At 60.2% G+C, this 20542-nt stretch overlaps 1 protein-coding gene across 2 annotated transcripts in view; it reads right to left on the reverse strand.

Annotated features, from left to right (window-relative positions):
* DCHS1 (dachsous cadherin-related 1) overlaps window positions 1-20542 on the reverse strand; it is a 51277-nt gene that overhangs the window by 13658 nt on the left and 17077 nt on the right. For both annotated transcript variants that reach the window (XM_074920297.1, XM_074920305.1), the window contains exons 3-11: window positions 11784-11972; window positions 11447-11678; window positions 10188-10424; window positions 8861-9880; window positions 8495-8682; window positions 3778-3874; window positions 3451-3608; window positions 717-1551; window positions 236-475 (exon numbers count right to left, since the gene is read on the reverse strand). In XM_074920297.1, the coding sequence (XP_074776398.1) occupies window positions 236-475; window positions 717-1551; window positions 3451-3608; window positions 3778-3874; window positions 8495-8682; window positions 8861-9880; window positions 10188-10424; window positions 11447-11678; window positions 11784-11972 (3196 nt within the window). The remainder of the gene's footprint in view (window positions 1-235; window positions 476-716; window positions 1552-3450; window positions 3609-3777; window positions 3875-8494; window positions 8683-8860; window positions 9881-10187; window positions 10425-11446; window positions 11679-11783; window positions 11973-20542) is intronic.

Consider the following 20542-nt stretch of genomic DNA (forward strand, 5'->3'; position numbering starts at 1 on the left):
ACGAACCTCCGAGGAATGGGGGCCACTGTCTTGGGGAGTGGAGGGGATCACAGCCCCTGTTCTCACTCTCAGCCCATCTCTCATCTCCAGGGCAGGTAACGATCCCTCCCTCCGTGGCCAGCCAGGCTCTCCCAAACCAGGTGGGAGGGAGCAGAGCGCACCCAGTCCCAGGTGCTGCATCTCCAGGACAGCCCCTGAACAAACCGGGCAGCTCGCCCTCGCCCTGCATCCTCACCCAGGTCCCGGTCTGTGGCCAGCACCTGCAGCACAGGGCTGCCAGCCGGCAAGTTCTCCATGACGTGCGCTTCATACTCCGGTTTCTCAAAAGCGGGAGCCTCATCGTTGACATCCAGCACCAGCACGGACAGGAGCTGCGTGGCGGAGCGGCGTGGGAAACCGTGATCCACGGCCACCACGGTCAGGTTGTGCTGCACCACCTCCTCCCGGTTCAGGGCCCGCACGATGGAGAGCGCACCTGCAGGCACGGGGAGAAGGGCGAGCTGGGGCTGGGCGGCGCTGGCGCTGCCAGGCCCCCCCCAGGCAGCACGTGCCGAGCGGGCGCTGTGCTCAGGGCTCTCCGCACCCCACGAGTCTCCCCGCTTTGGGTTCCCAGCCCCTGCCCTCCCGCCGCGCACCACGCTGCGCCCCCGTGCACGCCTGCACTCCCCCGCGTTCTGGGGGTCCCTGCGCCCACCCGGCACCCCCCGGGCCCCCACCAGTGCTGGGGTTAAGGTGGAAGCGGCCGTCCCCGTTGCCTGCTCGCAGCGAGTAGCTCACGCGCCCGTTCTCGCCCAGGTCATTGTCCTGGGCCACCACGTGCAGCGCCACGAATCCCGTGGGCTGGTCCTCCATGACGCTGACGGCCGCGGGCGAGAGGAACGCGGGCGCGTTGTCGTTCTCATCAGTCACGAAGACGCGGGCTGTGACCGCTGCCGAGCGGCGCTGGCTGACGTTGCGGGCCTGGTCCGTGGCCTCCACCACCAGGAGGAAGGAGGCCGCAGCCTCCCGGTCGAGGCTCTGGCGAAGGGTGAGCAGCCCCGAGCGGCCGTCCAGCTGGAAGGGAGCCCCGGGGGGCTCCTGGTGCAGCAGGGCGTAGCGCACCTGGCTGTTGGGGCCCACCCCGTCCCCATCCAGCGCCTGGAAGGTGAAGATGGACGAGCCGGCCTGGGCGTTCTCGGGCACCACGATGGTGATGGGGTCTTCGGGGAAGGTGGGCGTCTGGTCGTTGCAGTCCTGCACGTGGATCTGCACCAGCACGAGTCGGCTGGAGGGGTAGCCGTGCTGCGTGTCCTCGGCACTCACCTGAAGCATGTGCCGTGCCCCAGCTTCATAGTCTAGCTCCCGGGCAGCGTAAATCTCCCCTGTCACGCTGTCAACCACAAAGGTGCCGTCCCCACCACCTCCCACCACCGTGTAGGTCAGCTGTCCTCGCGCAGGGGCATCTGGGGGTGCCACGGAGCCGATCACAGAACCCGGCCGGACCCCCTCGGGAGGGTGAAGGGTCAGCACGGTGGCGTCGGGCCGCGGCAGCACCCGGGAGGACGGCAGCACCTGTGAGGAGAGGCGGTGGTCAGGGGCAGGCGCCAGGGTGCCGTGCGCCAGGAGGGGTCCTGTGGGGAGACAGAGGAGGGGGGGACGTGGGGCCTGCAGAGGGGAGGTGTCGGCAGGCAAAGCCTCAGCTCCTGTGGCCTAGCAGGAGAATAGCAACCTGGAAAACACACTGAGAGTGGGCCCGGGTTTGTCAGGGTGGAAGGTAGCAGCTGGGGTAGGCAAGGACGGGGCTGCTGATGGCAGAGGGGGCTCATGGGGGATCTTATCAAATGTATCAGTACCCGCAGGGAGGGTGCCAAGAGGCAGAGCCAGGCTCTTCCCAGTAGCACCCAGTGCCAGGACCAGAGGCCATGGGCACGAGGTGACACCCAGGAGGGTCCCTCTGGACATCAGGAAACACTTTCCTGTGAGGGTGAGCGAGCACTGGCACAGGTTGCCCAGAGGGGGGGGTGGGGGGGAAGTCTCCATCCTTGGAGACAGTCAAAAGCCACCTGGGCACCGTCCTGGGCACCGGACTCTGGATGGCCCTGCCTGAGCAGGGGGTTGGACAGGACGATCTCCAGAGGCGCCTCCTGCCTCAACTGCTCTGTAAGTCTGTGACTGTGTTAGAAACTGCAAAGGCAGCAGAAATAATTCTGTAAAACAGGAGTGGGCAAGAGGAGAGGCAACACTCCTCCAGCTGAGAGGTGCAGAGAAGAAAGACAACACAATACAAGCCAAAGATAAATAAATACTATCACTACTTTTGCTAAAGACAGTGAATTTGGGGATGAGGTGCACTGGTGGATGGGAGAGAGGACGCATGAAAACTCAGTGTTGTGTGAGGGGAAAACATGCTGCAGCACTCAGTGCACTCACGTCGAGCAGCTGGGGAAAAAGAGAATGCAGCAAACCCGCCAGCCCAGAGGGGTACCAAAGCTGGCAACTGCCAAGCAAATCGCTGCATTCTAGGGGTGCAAACAGGCGCTTCCGGGACGAGCAGCCTGGCCTCACACTTTGGGGGCTGTAGGACAGCCTTAGTGACAAGAACAGTTACAGACACGGCTACAGGCGGGTGTGCCGAGCTAACACAGTGCTTCTCTCCTCAAGGACCAACGTGTATCTCACTTGTCTGGGCTTTAGCTGCGTCTGGTGCAGCAGCACATGGGCATCGCGGACTAACTGGGGAAGGCCCAGTGTGAGCATGGCTGCGTGACAGAAAGGACAAAGACTGACGGGCTCAAGGAGGCCCCGGCAGAGATGGCTCCTGCTGCTGACATTTACTTTGGGTAGCGCAAGGGCAAAGGAAAGCTGAGCACGTTATGAACTTGGTGATGATGTCTGAGGGCACTGCCAGCACAGAGAAGCAGCAGAACATCAAACAAGGAGAGTGAAATGGCCTTGGGAACTGCAAGAACAGGGGCAGGAAGATGTGGTGTATTCTGAAAGTGCCGTGACTGGGGGAACTGGAGCCTGTGCTGTAAAAGGAGGCTAACGGCAGGGAAAGGATGTGGGTGTCTGGGCCAATGCACCAGCCAGGGACAGCCAAGGTCACACAGACGTGGAGAACGCCCTGCACGTCAGGGACTGTCCTCAGGACACGCTGGGAAGAACTAATGTCTCTGTGCGGGGACCTCTAAGGTCTGTAACAGCGTGCCCAGGACAGGGTTGGCTGCCCGAGTCTGGAGAAGGCAGAACTGCTACTATTAGTGCCGGGGTTTCACAGATGACAACGCGCACGGTGGCAGAGAGCCCCATCCCGGCCCACCCCGGGCTCCCCACCCAGATTTCAGGGCTGGATCTACAGTTGGGCAAAGGGTGCCCCGGGATGAAGGTGGGAGGAAGGCTGCCAAGTCGCTGGATGGTGCCCCTGAGGTGAGCGCGGGGTAGGCGGTCAGGGGGGAGCTGGGGCGCGGACACCTGAATGCGGATGATGGCCGAGGTGCTGCGAGGCACCGCGCCCCGGTCGCTGGCCGTCGCGGTGAAGATGTACTCGGCGCGGTCAGCGCGGCGTAGCACCGTGGCAGTCCGCAGCTCCCCGGTGGCCATGTGCAGTGTGAAACGCTCTGCCCAGGCTCCTGCAAAAAGAAGGTGGAATGCTGCGGGGAGATGCAGGGAGGGAGGGGGCGTGTTGGGACCGAGGAGGGAGTGTGATGTGGCAGGGCCTGGCAGTGGGCACCGTGTGCCACGGGGGTGATGGCCGCGAGGCAGAGAGCGGCATCAGTTAGCCCGTCCTGCAGCTCATACCTATCAGTGAGTAGACGATGGTCCCGTTCTCACCCTCGTCGGGGTCCTTGGCCTGCAGGGAGGCGATGAGGAGTCCCGATGGCTTCTCTTCCAGCACCTGCAGCACAGCCCGGGGAGCAGCTGAGTGGCACGGGGCACCCTTCAGGTCACCCCCACAGAGCCCCGAGCACCCAGAGGATCTCCACCTTCCTGCAGCCTTCTGCAACCTCCTTCTCCACCAGCCCTGCACCTCACCCAGGGCACAGACCGCCGGCGAGACCCACAGGCTGCGCCCAAGGCCGGACAACATGGAGAGGTCCCCAGCCAAGCTGGCAAAGGGAGGTTCTGCCTCGCCAGCCCCCCCATTGTGCCCTGTTTAACAACCAGCTTATCAGGGCTAAGCCATGCTGCAGCAGTGAGCTGCAGGCTGATGGGAGGACACTGTTTCACCCACGTTACATCTAAAGCCTCTATGCCAGGAAAACCCAGGGCTCCACAACAGTCCTGGTTCTCTCTGCCCCAGACAGACCCGTCAGCCGCAGATGCAAAGGTGTGAGCACTGGCAGGCTCAGAGGCCGCCAGCAGCCCTGAGCTCCCCCAGCCAGCCCGGGGAGGTTTGTGATCTCTGGAAACGCAGCTGGCAGTTCTTCCTGGGCTCAGACACCGGGACTCTCAGGGCTTTTCCCTTCTCTCCTTTGCTCCTAGTCAGCACTGCTGACTGCCTGTCTCTGGGCACTTCAGACCACCGTTCCATGCCAGCACATCGCAGCACCATCAGGACATTAATTACACACCATGCTCTGCTAATGCCACAGTCTGAGGCGAGTCACCAGCTCTCTGAGTGAGACCACACGCAGCAGCACTGCGTGCAAGCATCCTTCCTGTGTAGTCATGGAAACGGACACATCCCCACGGCTGCCCCTCACCACCTCCCCATTCAGGGAGCACCCGCAGCCAAGGACCCACGCCTGCCCACACCCCACTGGGGAGCACCCAGCACAGACTCTGAAGCCCCTTCCACACCAGACGAGACCAAACTCACATCCTGAGGTTACACCCTCGAATTCACACCCTACCCAGGCATCCCACAGCACATCTCACAGGTCCAGCCGCGCTGGGTGACCTCTGCACGGAACCACCTCAATGTGTTCATGAAAAAGACAAGTGGGATCTGAGCAAGAATCCAAGGGAAGAGGCTGCAAGCTCCTGGGAGAAGGCAAGTGTTAATGCTGTTGCACAAGCTGCTGGCACCGCGCTGGTGGTGCTCGGGGAGGGGAGACCAGAGGAGCTGGACTTGTTTAGCCAGGCCGAGCAGTGATGTGACTGCACTCTGTAAACACTGGGGAGGGGAGGGAAATTCCAAGGAGAGAGAAGAGCTATTTAAGCAAAAACACAATATTGGCACGAGAACAAATGAGTATAAAGTGGTCAGAAATTAGTTTGGGCTGGAAATTAAGAGACGGTTTCTAACTACCAGATCAAGGAATCTGGAACAGCATTTCACAGCAGTGATGGAGGCAGAAGACCTTCTAAATATAGCTTGGCTGTTTACAAAAAGGAGTGTCTGCGTGGACACCTCTGAGCGGGGCCATGCTTAGGAGGCCCCTTCCATCCCCTCCTCTGCAGCAGGCTGGGGCAGGGCTGCCCCCCACGCCCTCAGCCAGGACACTGGGGGCTCCTGCATCCCCCGCACCGTCACGTCCCCTTCCACGAGGGATCAGACTCCCTCTGAGGCAAGCAGCGGCATGAGCAGTGCCCAGGCTCTGTGTACAAATGCCATTTCAGATGCACAAACAGGAGTAAACAGCAACAGAAGTGGCCTTGTCTCTGCAGAAACCTCAGCCTTGGTACAAGCAGGCAGGCTTGCCCCGGCCAGAGGTCCCCGCTCCGAGAGGGCTGTTGCAAGCACCAGCTTGGTCCAGAGATCAGAGAGACACCTCAACCACTGGCACAGCTCCGACAGCGGATACGTGGTGAAGATGCAAGAAATAGGGTACGTATGGAATAATCCTCCTGCGAAACCTTCCCCGCTTCCAGCAGCCTGTGGCTAAGTCACTTCCTGAGCCACAGATCATATTTTTGTCCAACAGCCTTTGAAGGATCTTTTTCTTTCCATGAATTCATCTAATTTTGAACCCATGCAACTTTTGGCAATGATTTCACAATTTAATTATGCTCCGCATGCATGAAGAAGTACTGCCTTTGTTTATTTTAAACCTGCTGCCTGGTCCTTTCTTATGAAGCTGCCTAGGTCTTGTGTCGTGAAAAAAGCAACCTCTAATTTCCCCAGGAATTCCTCTGTGCCATTCACTGCACACCTCTGTTATACTCCTGAACTTTCTTCCACACCAATGAACGTTCAAGTATTTTCTTTCTGCATGGAAACTACTATCTACTGGAGATCACATCAACATCCTTTTCTGAACCTCTTCTAGCCCTATGCTTATTGGGCCAAATGGAGGCCGGGCAGAGAGATGTGCAGAATTCGAGGTGTAGGGTTATGATGTTTTCTTTCATTCTCTCTTCTTTTTTTAATAAAACACTGCATTTGATTTGCTTTTCTGACCGTGGCTGAGCCCTGAGCTGACATTTTCACACAGAGTTCACAGCGATGCCCTGATCTTCTCCCTAAAGTCAAGTAGCCAGTTCAGAGCCAGCTCGCTGTGTAAGTGAAACTCGTGTTGCTTTTGGCCACGTGTATCACTTCCCAGTTAGCAACAGTGAATTTCATCCCCCACCTTCTTTCTGAATGGAACGGGGAGCCCTCACCTTCACCCCTGTGAACAGACCATCAACAATCAGTCACTTCTTCTGGAGGATACATGAAAATGCTGAAGAGCAAAGATAGCAGCTCCAGTCCCAGGCGCCCACCAGCGACATGGCCCCCGCTGTGAACACAGACCCCTTCTCCATCCTCTCTCCCAGTGACCGCTCCCTGCAGTTCCGTGTGAGCACGCCTGGTCCTGCCAGCATCACCCATGGCTCGACCAGCTCATCGTGAGACCCTACAGCGGGACATACCCCTCCCGGTGGTGCTCAGAGCCAGGTGCTGACACAGAAACCTCCCTCTGCTTTGCCCGATGAACAGCGGCAGGAACGTTTCACAGAGCAAGCGTGCAATAAATCACTGAGCTCTGCATTCATCGTTCAGTTTCCACTTTTCCCTCCAAGCCTTTTTTCTGCACCTAAATCGCGACTAACGTGGCCTCTCCTGTGCCTCACCCTGCCCCACCAGTGTTTCTCGCAGGAGAGCTTCAAACCAAAGTGCCCAAGCATTTGTTTCGTTCAAAACTGTCGCAGCATTTACCTGCCTCCGGGACTCTAAACCTGTCCCAGGCTCGCTGTCTCCTGATAGATGTGTGTGCTTTTGTGTGAGGAGACCCGCTGAGCTCTGGCAGGACGCTCCCGCGTCCCGTGCCCCCAGACCCGGGTCAGCTGCAGAGCCGCGGGCGAGCGCGCTGCGGGGTCCCGGCGCAGGGATGGGACGCTCAGAAGCCACAGAGCCAGCAAAGCCATTGCGCGGGGCTGGTCAGCCGCCGGGTCGGCAGTGCCATGGCTGGCTGGGCCCTGGCCTGCAGGAGGGACTCAGAGGCCAGAGCCTTGCTCAGAGAGAGGACAAGACTAACTTTGCCTTCCTCTGCCTCCACCAGGCCCCGAGAGATGCCTTCGTCCAGGCCAAGCCTTGACAGACAGATTTTCAAGCAGAGAGTGACAGTGGGACATGCAAGAAGGCGGCTGGGCAAGGGATGGCTGCGACCTGGAACAGGAAGGGAAAGAGTGATGAAGGGGGAAGGCCTGGCCGGAGCTGCAGAGTGTCCCCGGGTCCTGTGCTGGTGGGCAGCCAGGGCGGCAGAGACCTGCCAACACAGCTCTGTCTGCTCCAACCTGCCCCTGGGGCGCAGCTCAGGCGGGAGCAGCGACAGAGAGAAGGTGCCGTCACCGTGACGTGCTAAACCCAGCGCAGCACACGTGGCCTGAAGCGCAGCGGCACGCGGAGCAAGCACATCTCTTCTGTCGCAGGTTCTCCCCAGGCTGGGCAGAGGGGATGAGGATGGCCTCGACTGCTCCGCTGCTGCCAGCTCGGCTCCAACGAGCCCTGGCCAAGGGGCCACCCCGCAGGGGCCACGGCTGGGGGGGGCTGGAGGGTCGGTCCTCACTCGCTTCTGCTGAGCAGCACAGACACAACTCCATCTGCAGCACGCCCGCTGCCACCACAGTGCTGGGAGGGAAAACTGGGCTGGGACCCAGAGCAGACCCTCAGAAAACCCCCGTGAGAGCAAAGTCCAGCTGGGCAGCGCTTTCCAGACCTCCCAGAAAGCCGAGTGGCTATACCGAAAGTCCTGAGACCTACAAGTTAACATCCCCCCGTGCCTCCCTGCTCAGCAGCATTTACCCCTGGCTCTGCCGGGTCAGGTTGAGGCTCCCTTTCACCTTCCGTCCTTGCAGGCACACACGAGCCAAGAGCTTCTGCCTGCTGGTCACCCCCGTCGGTCTCAGGGCGCCCTGCTCTGTGCGCAGGCATGTCCGTACCTCCCAAGGACGCGTCTGTCTCACCACACCTCAGGTTCCCCAGACCGCCTTGGCTGCTCAGGGATACAACTGGTGCCTGCTTATCTCCCACCCCGAAACTTTCCCGGGTGCCCCTGCCCACTCCTTTTCCCTCTGCAGAAGCACCCGCCCCCCAGCCCGGGGGCTGTCACACCTCTGCTGCCCCAGGGCTCCAGCCTGCTGCCCCCACCTGCACGGGCAGCTCCTGCCCACTGGCCACATGAAGGAAAGCAGGAGCGTTGTCATTCTCGTCCAGCACGGTGACATAGATGGTTCCTGTGGCACTGCGGGGCGGTGCTCCCCCGTCCTGCACGATCACCAGGAGCTGGTAGCTGGACTGCTGCTCCCGGTCCAGACTCTGCTTGGTGCTGAGCTCCCCTGTGAGGGAGAAGCAGGGACACAGCTCAGCCCAGAAACAGCTTCAGAGGAGAGCCCGTGCCCAGGTGTGTCGCTGGGGAGCCCGGCACCGCAGGGGTAGGGAGATTGGCCTGGCCCCCACCCCTTTTGACCTGTGCTGGGCCTTTGCCCCGGCCGAGGGAGCCAGGAGGTCTCTCACCTGTCTGCGTGTGGATAAGGAAGCTGGGATCGTGCTGGAGGAGGCGGTAGGTGAGGCGGCTGTTCTGCCCGGCATCCCGGTCGCTGGCCATCACCCTCCCCACGCTGCTGCCGGGAGCCTGATTCTCCGGAACAGTGAAGAAGTACCGCTCCTCACTCAGCCGGGGGCTGTTGTCGTTCTCATCCGTGACGCTGACCCGCACGGTGCTGGTGCCTGTTTTCCGGGCTTCCCCGCCGGCCCCAGCCCCTCCCGCCGAGGCCAGCACCGTGAGCACGTACAGGTCCCGCGTCTCCCGGTCCAGCGCGCTCTTGACATAGAGCCACCCGCTCTCAGGCACGATGCCGAAGCTGGCGGCGTCCCCGTCCGCGCGCAGGTGGTAGGTGAGGGGCAAGGACTCTGTGTCACGCGCCAGCGCCCGCACCTGCAGGAAGCGGGTGGAGACAGGGACGCCCTCCTGCACCTCCACGCGGTACGTGAGCGTGTCAAAGATGGGCCCGTTGTCGTGCTCGGCCTGCACGTGCACCAGCAACGTGAAGGTGGAGCTGAGCTGGGGAGTGCCGCTGTCCCGGGCCACGATGGCCAGGCTGTAGGCCGCGCTGGCTTCGTACTGCAGGGCCCCGACCAGGCGCACGGCCCCCGAGGCGCGCTCCACGCTGAAGGTGCCGGCGCCGCCCGACGCCAGCTCGAAGCCGACCTGCCCGTTGGCGCCGCTGTCGCGGTCCTCGGCCTGCAGAGTGTACACTGTGGTGCCAGGCTCTGTGGCCTCTGGCAGCAGAATGGAGTCGGAGGGGGCCAGGAACACCGGCACGTTGTCATTCACATCTGACACGGAGATCTTCACTCTTGTGTTGCTGTAGGCAGGAGGCGAACCACTGCGGGCCTGCACATCCAGGATGAGGACAGCCTGGGACTCGTGGTCGAGGGGCAGGCTGGTGCGGAGCTGCCCCGAGGCAGAGTCGATGGAAAAGTAGCCGTGAGGATCCCCCGAGGAGATGGAATAAAAGATGTCATCAGCATGACCTGCGGACAGGGACATGGAGTCAGGAAGAGTGACATGGGTCACCTCGGCCCCCGCAGACCGTGGCAGACTCTGCTCAGGGGGTGCCCAGCAGCACTGTGTGCATGTGCACAGACACATGGATGCATGTGTACACGTGTGTGTGAGCACACGTGTGAGAGCGTGCAGAGCTCAGTGACAGTTGCAGCGGCGCGTGTGCCTCGGGGAGCCCCCAGAACGGGGTTGCTCTGTGAGGACGTGAGGTACCGGCCCTCCAGGGTGATGCCGGGACAGGGTGAGTGACAGCACACAAAGGGGACAAGCCGGTACCTGGAGGGTTCTGGGCCCGGACAGCCCCCACACTGGCACCCTGCGGCACGTCCTCGGGCACTGTGAAGAAGTACTGAGCTTGCTCGAAGACAGGCGGGGAGACGGTGCCCTCCACCACGCTGATGTTCACCCGGGCATTTGGCTGTGCCTGCAGGCCCCCACCATCTTGTGCAGAGATCACCAGCTGCACCAGGGTGTTGGCTTTACCGCTCAGGGACCATGAGAGGGAGATGACACCTAGGGAAGAAAGCAGCTGGGAAGGCACGATGCCTGCCCCCCTGTCCGGCATCCGGCACCGAGGGAACAGGCTGAGCCATAAGCTTGGAAAGGAAGAACTAAGGGGGCAGCAAACAATGTGTGTCACCGTGGGGGGCTCGCCATGGAGGAACTGGAGTAAAGAAGAGGAACCTGCTGGGAAAGCCCCCCCCCAATACTCCTTTCTCAACCTTAAGCTCAGCCCTGAGCTAAGCAGGGGTAAGGGCTGGGGGAAATGAGCCGGAGGGCAGGTCTTGGGAAAGGGAAAGGAGGGAATGGGGCTTCCAGTGTGGGGCACAGGGTGGGTCACGAGACAGCAGGTGGGGTCTGGGCTGCAGGGAGGCTCTTGGAGGAGACCTGGAACTGAAGGACTGTCCTCAACAGGCCCTACAAATGAGGTGGCGCTGCATTAGGGTGGCTGGTAGGCCCGTCTCACCCCAGTCACATTCTGGGAACTCAGGGACCCGTGTGGAGAGACCTCGATGCCTGTGCCGAGCACAGGGCACCTTCCTGCCCTGCTGAGAGCCCCTGGCACCACATGCCCACACACCCACCCCCCGCAGATGCAGCCAGTGAGAAAGGCAGGACTGAGTGTGACAGAATTACAGGGAAAGAGAGTAAACTGAGCAGGGGAGAGGAGGCAACTGGGCAGGGACAAGAAACTAAGCAGGATATAGCCTGAAGGGGCAAAGCAAGCAGCATGCAGGAGGAAAGGTGGAGTAAGTCAGGGAGGGGAAATGAGGGAGAGAAAGGAAGATGGGACAGATTAGGAACAGAGCAAGGGAGCAGAAACAAGAGGTGAGACTGAGTCTGGGGAGGGGCTGCTGGAGGCTCAAGAAGCTGAGGCAGGGAAGATGTGGCAGGGAGAGGAACAGACACATGCTGGTGGCAGATTGCACTGCTGAGATGGGCAAGGAGTGACCCTCGGGCTGGCTCTGACCCCTGCCTGCATCCCACCGCTCTGACGGCTGCCCACCCCTGCTGCCCCCTGCACTCCCTCTCACCTGTGTCCTTGTTGAGGGAGAAGAGAGGGGGGGAGTTTCCCAGGACAATGCGGTAGGTCACCTTCCCATTCAGCCCCTCGTCCTTGTCGTGGGCAGTAACTCGCAGCACGGCTGTACCGGGCATGCTCTGTGTGCTGATGCTGGCAGCATACTCCAGCGGGTAAAACACCGGCCGGTTGTCATTAATGTCCTCCAGGAAAACCTTCACATACACCATGGAGTTCAGGCCGCCCTGCGGAGGGACCCAATCAGAGACGGTGCAAAGAGCAGGGCCAAGGGCAGCAGCGTGCCCTGCACAGTGCGGAGCCAGCAGCCCCGCGGCCCCGCCGGCACTCACCCCATCCACAGCCGTGACGGTGAAGTCGTAGGCAGATGTGCCCTCATCACGGTCCAGAGGCTGCACAGTGCACAGCTGCCCCGTGTGCTTGTCCACGCTGAACTGCGTGGGGACAACGCTGCCAATGCCGGAGCCCACGGAGTAGGACAGGGAGCCGAACGCGCCGCTGTCCGCATCTGTGGCTGTCACCTGCAGGAGGGAAGGCGCCACGTGAGCGCGAGCACCACAGGGACCACCGGCCAGAGCCAGCCCGCTGCCACCACCACCTCCACCGCCCCGTGCTGCCCTCTGCTCCGCGGCCCACGACCGCTGCACAGCCCTTACAGCTGGGCACAGCCCAGCACGCTGACAGCCTCAGCCCTGCGGCTCCTGCCCCAGACGAGCCTGCGCTTGCTCTGCAGTCCTCCCCACGAGGACAGGGCCTCCCAGGGGCTGCAGAGAGTGTCCTGGGCAGTGCCACAGGTAGCTGTGGGGCTCCCCAGGATCAGCCCGTGTTGGCCCCGTCCCCACGAGGGGACAGGGCGGTGGGGGAGCCCAGCGCCACAGCCTTGCAGGGGCTGCACCATCGCTTCTATCCACAGCGCTGCCACAGGTCCCTGCACCACCACCGGCGCCTCGTGTCAGGAGATACCTCCCTTCTTGCACCCCTGGGGCAACACCCATGGCCCAGGTCAGCAGAGCTGCCTCAGCAAAGGAAAAGGCCACACAGAGAGGGGGTGCGGAGAGGCCAAGGCTCACACAGATGCCAAGGCTGTAGCAGCCAAGCGTCCCCATTGCACCCACCTTGGCTGGGCAGGCAGGGAAAGCCAGACTTTCAGAGCAGCTGCCCCTGGCCCTCTGCTCCTTTTCTGCAAAGATACTTAAGACGAGACAGGAAGAAAAGCAGCCCCCTTTGCACCGTGAGCCTGGCTCTGTCCCGCTCCCAGAGCTCTGTGCCCAGCAGCGATGAGGTGACCCCCTGACAGCCAGGGCCCACTGCAGCCTGGCGCTCACAGACGCCGCAGGAGGATGAAAACCGCTCCCTGCGCGTGAGGCCCAGCTCCTCCTCGGGCAGAGCTCAGGTCAGCAGAGAGGAGCTCCTTCCCCCCGACCCCGCTGCCCACGGCTCCTCCACCAGCTGGGAACTCTGCGCGGAGAACAAAGCCAGAGGACGGAGCCAGGAGGGAGGCAGCTGGGCCAGGCCCGGGTGAAGTGGAGTTCAGGCCTCGTCAGCCACAGCTCCTCCCAGCAGCAGCGCTGGGGCCTCGGCTCCCGTGAGCGAGAAGCGCAGGAACGCTGCACGCGCGCCAAGGAAAGGGCCCAGCTGGGGGCTGCAAACAGCTCCTTCCTTCGGGCAGGGCCCCCAACCTGAACCGCTCACCCGCTCACCAGAGACGGAACAACGACGAGAGGCAGCACAGGGAACGGCTGGGCCAGGGAAGAAAAAATAAATCAGGTCGAGGTGGGAGCTCCCTCCGCGCAGAGCACGTGCTCTGCGCCCCGGGGAGGGGAGGCAGCGCGGGGCTGTGCGTGGTGACCCCTCGCCAGTCCTGCTGCCCCGCTGAGGGGAGCGCATCGGCCGTGAGCCCCGCGCTCCCTGGACAGAGGATTTGCTCCCAAGCCTGCAGCAGCTGCCAGGAGAAGCGCCATGAAACAGGATCCCCCTCCCCTGCTCCTGCTCCTGCTCCAGCTGCAGAGCGCTCAGAGCCACAGGTGCCATGACAGCAGCCAGGCCAGAAAGCGCTTGGGGAAATTGGACCCACCTGCCTCCCTGAGCTCAACACCTTCCCTCCCTCCTGCCCCAGCTCCCTCTGCTCATTTGAGAATATAAATCTGACCTCACTGAAACCGTGTTCAGGTTACTTGTATTCCAGCTCCACGCTGGGTGTCATCACTGGGCAATAGCCCTGCACCAGTACAGCAGTGCCTGCCCGTTACCTGGCAGCGTTCTCCATCCCTGCAGATGGAAACACACCTGAGGCTGATGAGCTGCCACAGTGACCAGAATAGGCTCTGTGTGGCAAATTGTTAACTTCTTTCCTCCAAAATGAACTGACTATCACCCTGAAAGTGCTCTAGAATTCATGTCAGCTGCTTTATTACCCTGTACAGCAACAAGCTCTGCAGCAGAGTAAGATATTTTCCTTAGGCTCCTCGGGCCAAGGGTGCTTCCAGAACAGCCTCGCTTCCCCACCTTAACCATCCTCTGAGAGCCACCGTCCTAAGACAGATACCCACAGGGGAAGCCACCTGGAAATCCAGCTTTCTGCCACAGGAGCTGGGTCAGATTTTGGGAACAGGGGAGGAACAGAGGAGCCCTTGCTATCACGCAGTGCAGCGCCATCTCCCTGGCTGCTCCCTGGCACTGAGAGTCACCTCCCTGCAAGCCTGCCTGGAGGAGCCAGCAGCCCGGCACCAGAGCCAAACCTCGCCGTGGAGCCAGGGCAAGGCGTCCTCAGAAACCTTCCCTGTTCCCATGTGTCCAGGGGTCCACCTGCCCACCCTGCCGTGGGCTGACAGTCTAACACAGACCCACGCCGGGTCCAGGAGAGGTCATGCCTGCCCCCGGAGGGGTGGTACTAAACCAGCGCCCAGAGAAAAGCCACGGGAACACCAGAATACCCCGAGAAGCAGCTCCATGCCTTCGCTGGGCAGTTTGCTTCGCGTCCCTGCCACGGCACGAGTACGTGGGGGCCCAGCCCGAGCTCTCCTGCCCGCAGGCAGGCAGTGCCTGCAGACCGCCGGCGTCCTGCCCGCGGCCGGGGCTGGCTGCCTGCGCTCAGCAGGGCCACGCGCCAGCCCCGGGGGCAGCGCTGCGCCCGGGGTGGTGCCCCCAGGGACCTCTCTGGAGGTAGTGCGGGGTCAATCGGCCCCGGGGCCTGGCAGGCACCTCGTCCAGCCGGGACCCAGAGCACACGCAGCCTGGGACATGGTGCACACTTCAGCTGTGGAGACAATTCGCCACCACAAGGGCTCATCAACGCGTGTGGTGAACTCACTGCTCCCGGAAATCTTTAAACCAAGTCTGGGTATTTTTCTAGGAACTTTGCTGGAAGCTAATGCAGGGCAGCCCTTGTATTTAGCACCCACCCCAAATCTTGGATCAACAGCTGGTTTGACTGCAGCTTACTTATGAGGCTCCTGATGTTTGCGTGAGAAATAAGAGGGAAATGGGGTCAAGCTGTCTATGGGCAGCCCAGGAAACACCCCTTTCGGGGTTGTGCAAGGCCTCTGCTTGAATATGTGGGAGCAGGAGTCAGAGCTCTGAGCCTGAGTGGGGGTCCTGCAGCACCCTCACCTCTGACTTTGCTGGACATCCTGCAGGGCCAAGCCTGGATGCTCCCAGGAGGAGCTGTGTGAGAGGAGAAAGGAGAGAAGGAGAAGGCTGTGGCTGGGAACAAGAAACCCACAGGAGCCTGCAGGGTCAGCATGCAGATACGAGGTGTGACAAAGCTGTGGGGTCACCTCATCTGCACAGGACACCTGCACAATCACCACAGATACACCAGGCACAACGTGCAGAGGCAAAGTGCTGCTGTACTTCTGCCCAAGGCCACAGCACGAAGCTGAAACCCCATGTGCTGCGAACAGAAGTGTTCACAGAGCACAAGGGCAGGGGCACTGCCCACGCGGGTGAAAGCGCTCTGCGCCGTGCCGTGGGACGGCAGCGCTGCCAGGGCCCAGCCTCCTCCTGAGCTGGGACTCCGGAGGGTGCTCCCTGCGGCAGGGACCTCCGACAGCGAGTCCAGATGCTCCTGCTCAGAGTCAGCCAGTGGGAAGGAAGCCATGGTGAATTGTTCCTATGGCTCATACATTCTCCCTTGAAGAGCTACTTCTGATCGCTGCCACTACCCCCGAGCCCGATCCTGCTGCTGTAAGACTAAGGGTGGCTGTTCTCAGAAGCCCTCTCTGTACTGGCGCTGGCTGGTGGATCAGGCACCCATCCCTTCCTGGGTAAACCAGCTGCATGGTCAGAGTGTTTTCTGGCCTGTAGCTTTCCTGTTCTGCCCTGTAGGACCCCACTCTCCAAAGGGAAATCCTTTGCCATCAAGAGATAATGGCTGCATTAATGCCTCCTGCTCCTGGATATGGGAGATGTTTCTGACAGCAATCTGCTCCTTGGTCTGGAGGAGAGAAAGGCTGAGGGTCCTGCAGAGCATCCTGCTCAAGCCTAGGATGAGGTCAGGGTTTCTGAGCCGCGCAGGGCCAGCGCTCCCGCCTGTTTCGGCCTGGTTAGGATGTGCTTGGCTGCAAGCTCGGTATTTCTCTGGAGCCTGCCCCAGCTGTGCGCAGCACGTGCAGCACTACTCTCCCTCCATGCTTGTCCTCTCCTCCTGCCCACAGCCCGCTCCCGGCACAGCCCAGCCTTCACACGGAGCCCGCTCAGCCCCGGGCAGCACTGGCGTCCCCCAGCCACTGCCCACCGTGCCTGCGACAGCCCCCCCCTTTCCCACAGCACAGCCCATCCCTGCCCGCCCCTCGTGCTCCATCACATCCCAGGGCCCATCCAGACGCTCCCAGGGCACCGGGACTGGCGCCTGTCTCCCAGCACCCCTAGTGACACCCCCATCACCTCCCTGTACTGCCACTTCCTCCAGTGTCCCCACCCCAGCTATCCCCCCAACACTCCATGGTGCCCCCAGTCGTGCTGGCAGGTCCCTCCACGCCTGCCCTCTCCTCGCGGGGCAGCGGGCAGGGTGTGCTGGCAGGGCCTGGCTCAGGGCTCCACACAGCTGGTTGCTCTCCAGCAGCGCAGGGTTCAACACAAATGCAAACGTGGAATTCCTCCCTTCAGGGCACAGCGATACCAACCTGAGCAGATTCAGAAAGCAGCTACCCACATTCACAGAAAAATCCTCTCAAGGCTTTAAACACAAGGGTATCAGTGATGGGCCAGGAAATCCCTGAGCTGAAGCTGCCAAGGAGGCAGCGGTACCTGAGAGAACCCTCTGGAGCACAGACCTGTGAAATTATACAGAATTTCAGTTTCCCAGGCTGAGCAGGGGTGACACGCTGCTGTTCGCTGGCAAGGGAGGGCTAACGGAGGATGTGGTAACTGGCAGTAGCCTTGGCTGTCATCGTCTTCAGGATCCTAAAGGGACCAAGAAGGGGAGCAGCAGAGCACAGACACTGCACTCCGGGAAAGGCTTCGGCTTATACAGGGAACGGGTAGGTGGGAGGGATCCCACGGGAGGCAGCTCTGAGGCCAAGGATGCTCAGGAAGGCTGGCAAGTCCCCAGAACAGCACGCTCCAGGCCCAAGAACAGCCATCCCAGTCCCAAGGAAAATGAGGAGATGTATCCGCAGACGGCCTTGGCTAAGCAGGGCCTTGGGGCCAGGCTGCAGTGCAGTAGGGCAGCACAGGGGAGGTGGAAGTGGAGGAAAGCTACAAAGGAGGAATTTATAAACACTGCCCAGGCATGTAGGGATGGTGCCAGGAAAGTCGAAGTTCGAGAGGGGTTGAGACTTGCAAGGAATAATGAAGGTGCTAAGAAAAGCCTCTGCCACTGCACTGGTAGTCAAAGGCTGAATAAGGGCCCATTTCTGAGCGTGGTGGGTGATGTAGTGACAGCAGACACAGAAAAGACTGAGAGACTCAGTGCCTCCTCCACCTCTGTCTTCACCAACAAGGTGTCCCAGGCCTTCATGCTTTTTGGCAGGGTTCAGAGCTACCAGACAGGGATGAAGACCGAGGCAGGATTTCTCAGTGAACTGGATCCATATGAATCCATGGGCCCCACCGGGCTGTGCCAACGGATGCTGACAGAAACGGACTTGCAGCGCTGCTCTTCCAAACGTGGTGGAGATCAGGGGAGGCCCCTGAGCTGGAGGAAAGCAAACACTGCACCCCACCTTCGGAAAAGGCCAAAAGGATGATCTGAGGATCCACACCCTTGTCAGCCACACTTTGGACCCTGGAAGAATCACGGAGCGAGTCCACTTGGAGCATGTTTTTGGCCACACGGAGGAGCCTGGGAGGGGAACAGCCAGCACGAATCGGCTGTCCTGTGCTTTCTGTGATGCAGTGATGGGATCTGTGGTTGAAGGCATGACAGCTGTGGGTGACAACTGCCTTGACTTCAAGAAGGATTTTGACACCTTCTCCTCATATCTGAGGCAGGATGTTATGGTCTGGAGGGCTGGACAACCGGGGGTGTCAAAACCGCGTTGGAGGGTTGAGCTCAGAGGGTGGTGGTTCATGGGCTGAACTCTGCCCAGAGCGCGGTGACATGGGGAGCACCAAAGGGACCAGCCCGGGGACCCCTCCTGCTTCACATCTTCAGCGACGGCCCAGGGCAGGCACAGAGTGCACCTCGCCAAGGTCACAAACGTCACCAACCTGGGGGCTGTCCCCCCAGGGGAGGGCTGCCCCCGGAGGGGCTGGGGCACAAGGAACGGGCGACAGGAACCGCGGGGAGCTCAGCAAGGACAGATGCCGCTCTGTGGGAAGCGGAGCACCCTGCAACAGCCCGGCCCGGCACTGCCAGGCAGGGGAAGCAGCTCCAGGGGAGGCGTCCTGGGGGTCTGGGCAGGCAGCGAGCAGGGCAGGAGCCCACAGCACCCTGGGCTGCTCACGCAGGGGCACGGCCGGGAGGCCAAGGGCAGGGATTATCTTCCCCTCGACTCAGCCCTTGCTAAACCATGTCTACACACTGCATCTAAGTTTTGGGCCCCCGGCATGGGAAAGCCCTCGACAAGCTGAGGCGAGGTCAGGGGTGGCCGCGGAGCTGGTCAGGGGCTGGAGGAGCTGCCGAGGGGCTGGGGCTCACTCAGCCCTTGGCAGAGAAGCCGCAGCCCCCAACAAGCTGCCAGCGCCGATGGAGTCAAGGCGCTACGGGAGGAGGCTGAGAGCAGCCTGGTCTGACCCCAGCGCTGCCCCTGCCTCGACCAGGGGTGTGCAGAGACCTCCCAAGATCTCTGCAAGCTGAAGGACTCAAGGACTCTGTGACTCAGTGACCCAGCTGTTGCACCCTTTCCCCAGCACAGCCTTTTGGACACCAGAAAGCAGCTCACTCTGCTGTACAGAAGCTGGCTCTGCTGTGCTACAGCTGCTCTTTGGCTCCGTGTCCAGCACTCGGAGAGCCCTGTGCTACACGGCCCTTTATCTGGAATAGTGTAGGATTCCTATCCTAGGACTCACGAGTGTTGCACACTCAGCAGCAGCCCCGGACTTGCTGCAGTAAATCCAGCCAGTCCCAGCAACAGATGCTCCCCCAGCTTCTCCCAGCCACACACGGCCTCGCTCCCAATTCTTCCCCTGAACCCATTACTCCTTTCCTGTGCCCATGGGGCTGGGCAACTCCAAGACATCTGGGAGGGCTCCAGCGACACAATCCTCAAACCCCTGTTAATCTTAGAGGCAGGAGGCTGCAGGACTAGTTGGGTTTTCCTCAGATATCTGTGTCTCTCCAAGAGGGCAGGAGCCTCGCACCAAGCCAAAGGCAAACAGCACAAACCAAGGGCTGCAAAGGAAGACCTGATGGAGGGGAATTTGGATTTTGCTTACTAAACAAGTGAAGCAGGAGGAGGGAGAGGCAGGGGGGAGCCAGGGAGGATATGCCACTTCAACATGAGGGGACAGCCTGAAGCAGAAGCCAGCATCCTGGTGCTGCTGACGGAAGCAGACAACCTGCAGATCCAGCTGGAGATCAGGGGCTAGAGAATGAATCCAGGGCCAGAAACCAACAGCATCCTTAGGGGGAAAGCTGCATCTCACTGCAGACTTTGGAGGAAAGATGTTTAGTCCAGGCAGTTGTTAAATCAGTGCTGCAGCCATGCCCCAGAGAGGGATGGGGGCGAGGGGACCAAGGCACTCAAATGCTGACAGCTGCTGAGTGGGCAGTGAGCCCTTACACACAACCCCAGCAGGATGTTTGCTACGCTGGGCAGCCTCTCCATGTCTACAGAAGTTGTTTGTGACCACTATAAAAAGTCTGAGGATGTTCTCAAGTCTATATGCATGACAGGCAGTGAATATTTAGAGACATGATTAGCCAGATACTGAAAACTCAGGCTTAGGAATATCACGGCAGTCCTGTGAACACTAGGATATAAAAGGTATGTCAGCAGGAGAAATGTGCGAACTGAAACACACACAAAAATGCAAAATGTTAAAATCAAATAGCTGCAGTTTGGCACAATCACCATCTGTGTGCTGGGAAGAAGGACAGGGAAAGGCCTAAAGGATAAGGGGCAGGGCAATGGGAACAGGACAGTAAATGCAAAAGGAACTGCACAGTGTAGTGGTAGCATAAGGCTCGGGTATGCTACTGTTGTTTTTAATTAAAAATCATAGAATCATTGAGTAGTTTGGGTTGGAGGGGACTTTAAAGCTCATCTAGTTCAACCCCTCTGCAATGACCAGGGATGTCTTCAACTAGATCAAGTTGCTGATGTCAGTACAGGAAACGAAACTGGATAAAAGTGACAGGCAAAACACAATATTCCTTTTGCATAATGGATGCAGATCAAATGGCTTGTGCCCCGAGGACCCACAAATGTGTTAAGGAACCCAGGGGATGGACCTGATGCTGTGTCCTGAAGACTTTTCTGTGATAGGTATAGAGGAGGCTGCTACCACAGAGGGGCTCAGGTAATACATCTGGGGCATTTTCTGCTGAAATCACTAACTGATCACTGTAATTACATGAAAATGTAGCTGTTTGCATCCAGTTCCCAACGGGATTTGAATCTGGCAAGGGATGTCAAAGTCAAGAAGGGCTTCTGTAAGTGCATAGGTGACAAAAGGAAGGCCAGGGAAAATGTAGGCCCACAGCTGA

The sequence above is a fragment of the Athene noctua genome, chromosome 1 (assembly GCF_965140245.1).
Source record: "Athene noctua chromosome 1, bAthNoc1.hap1.1, whole genome shotgun sequence".
Lineage (NCBI taxonomy): Eukaryota > Metazoa > Chordata > Aves > Strigiformes > Strigidae > Athene > Athene noctua.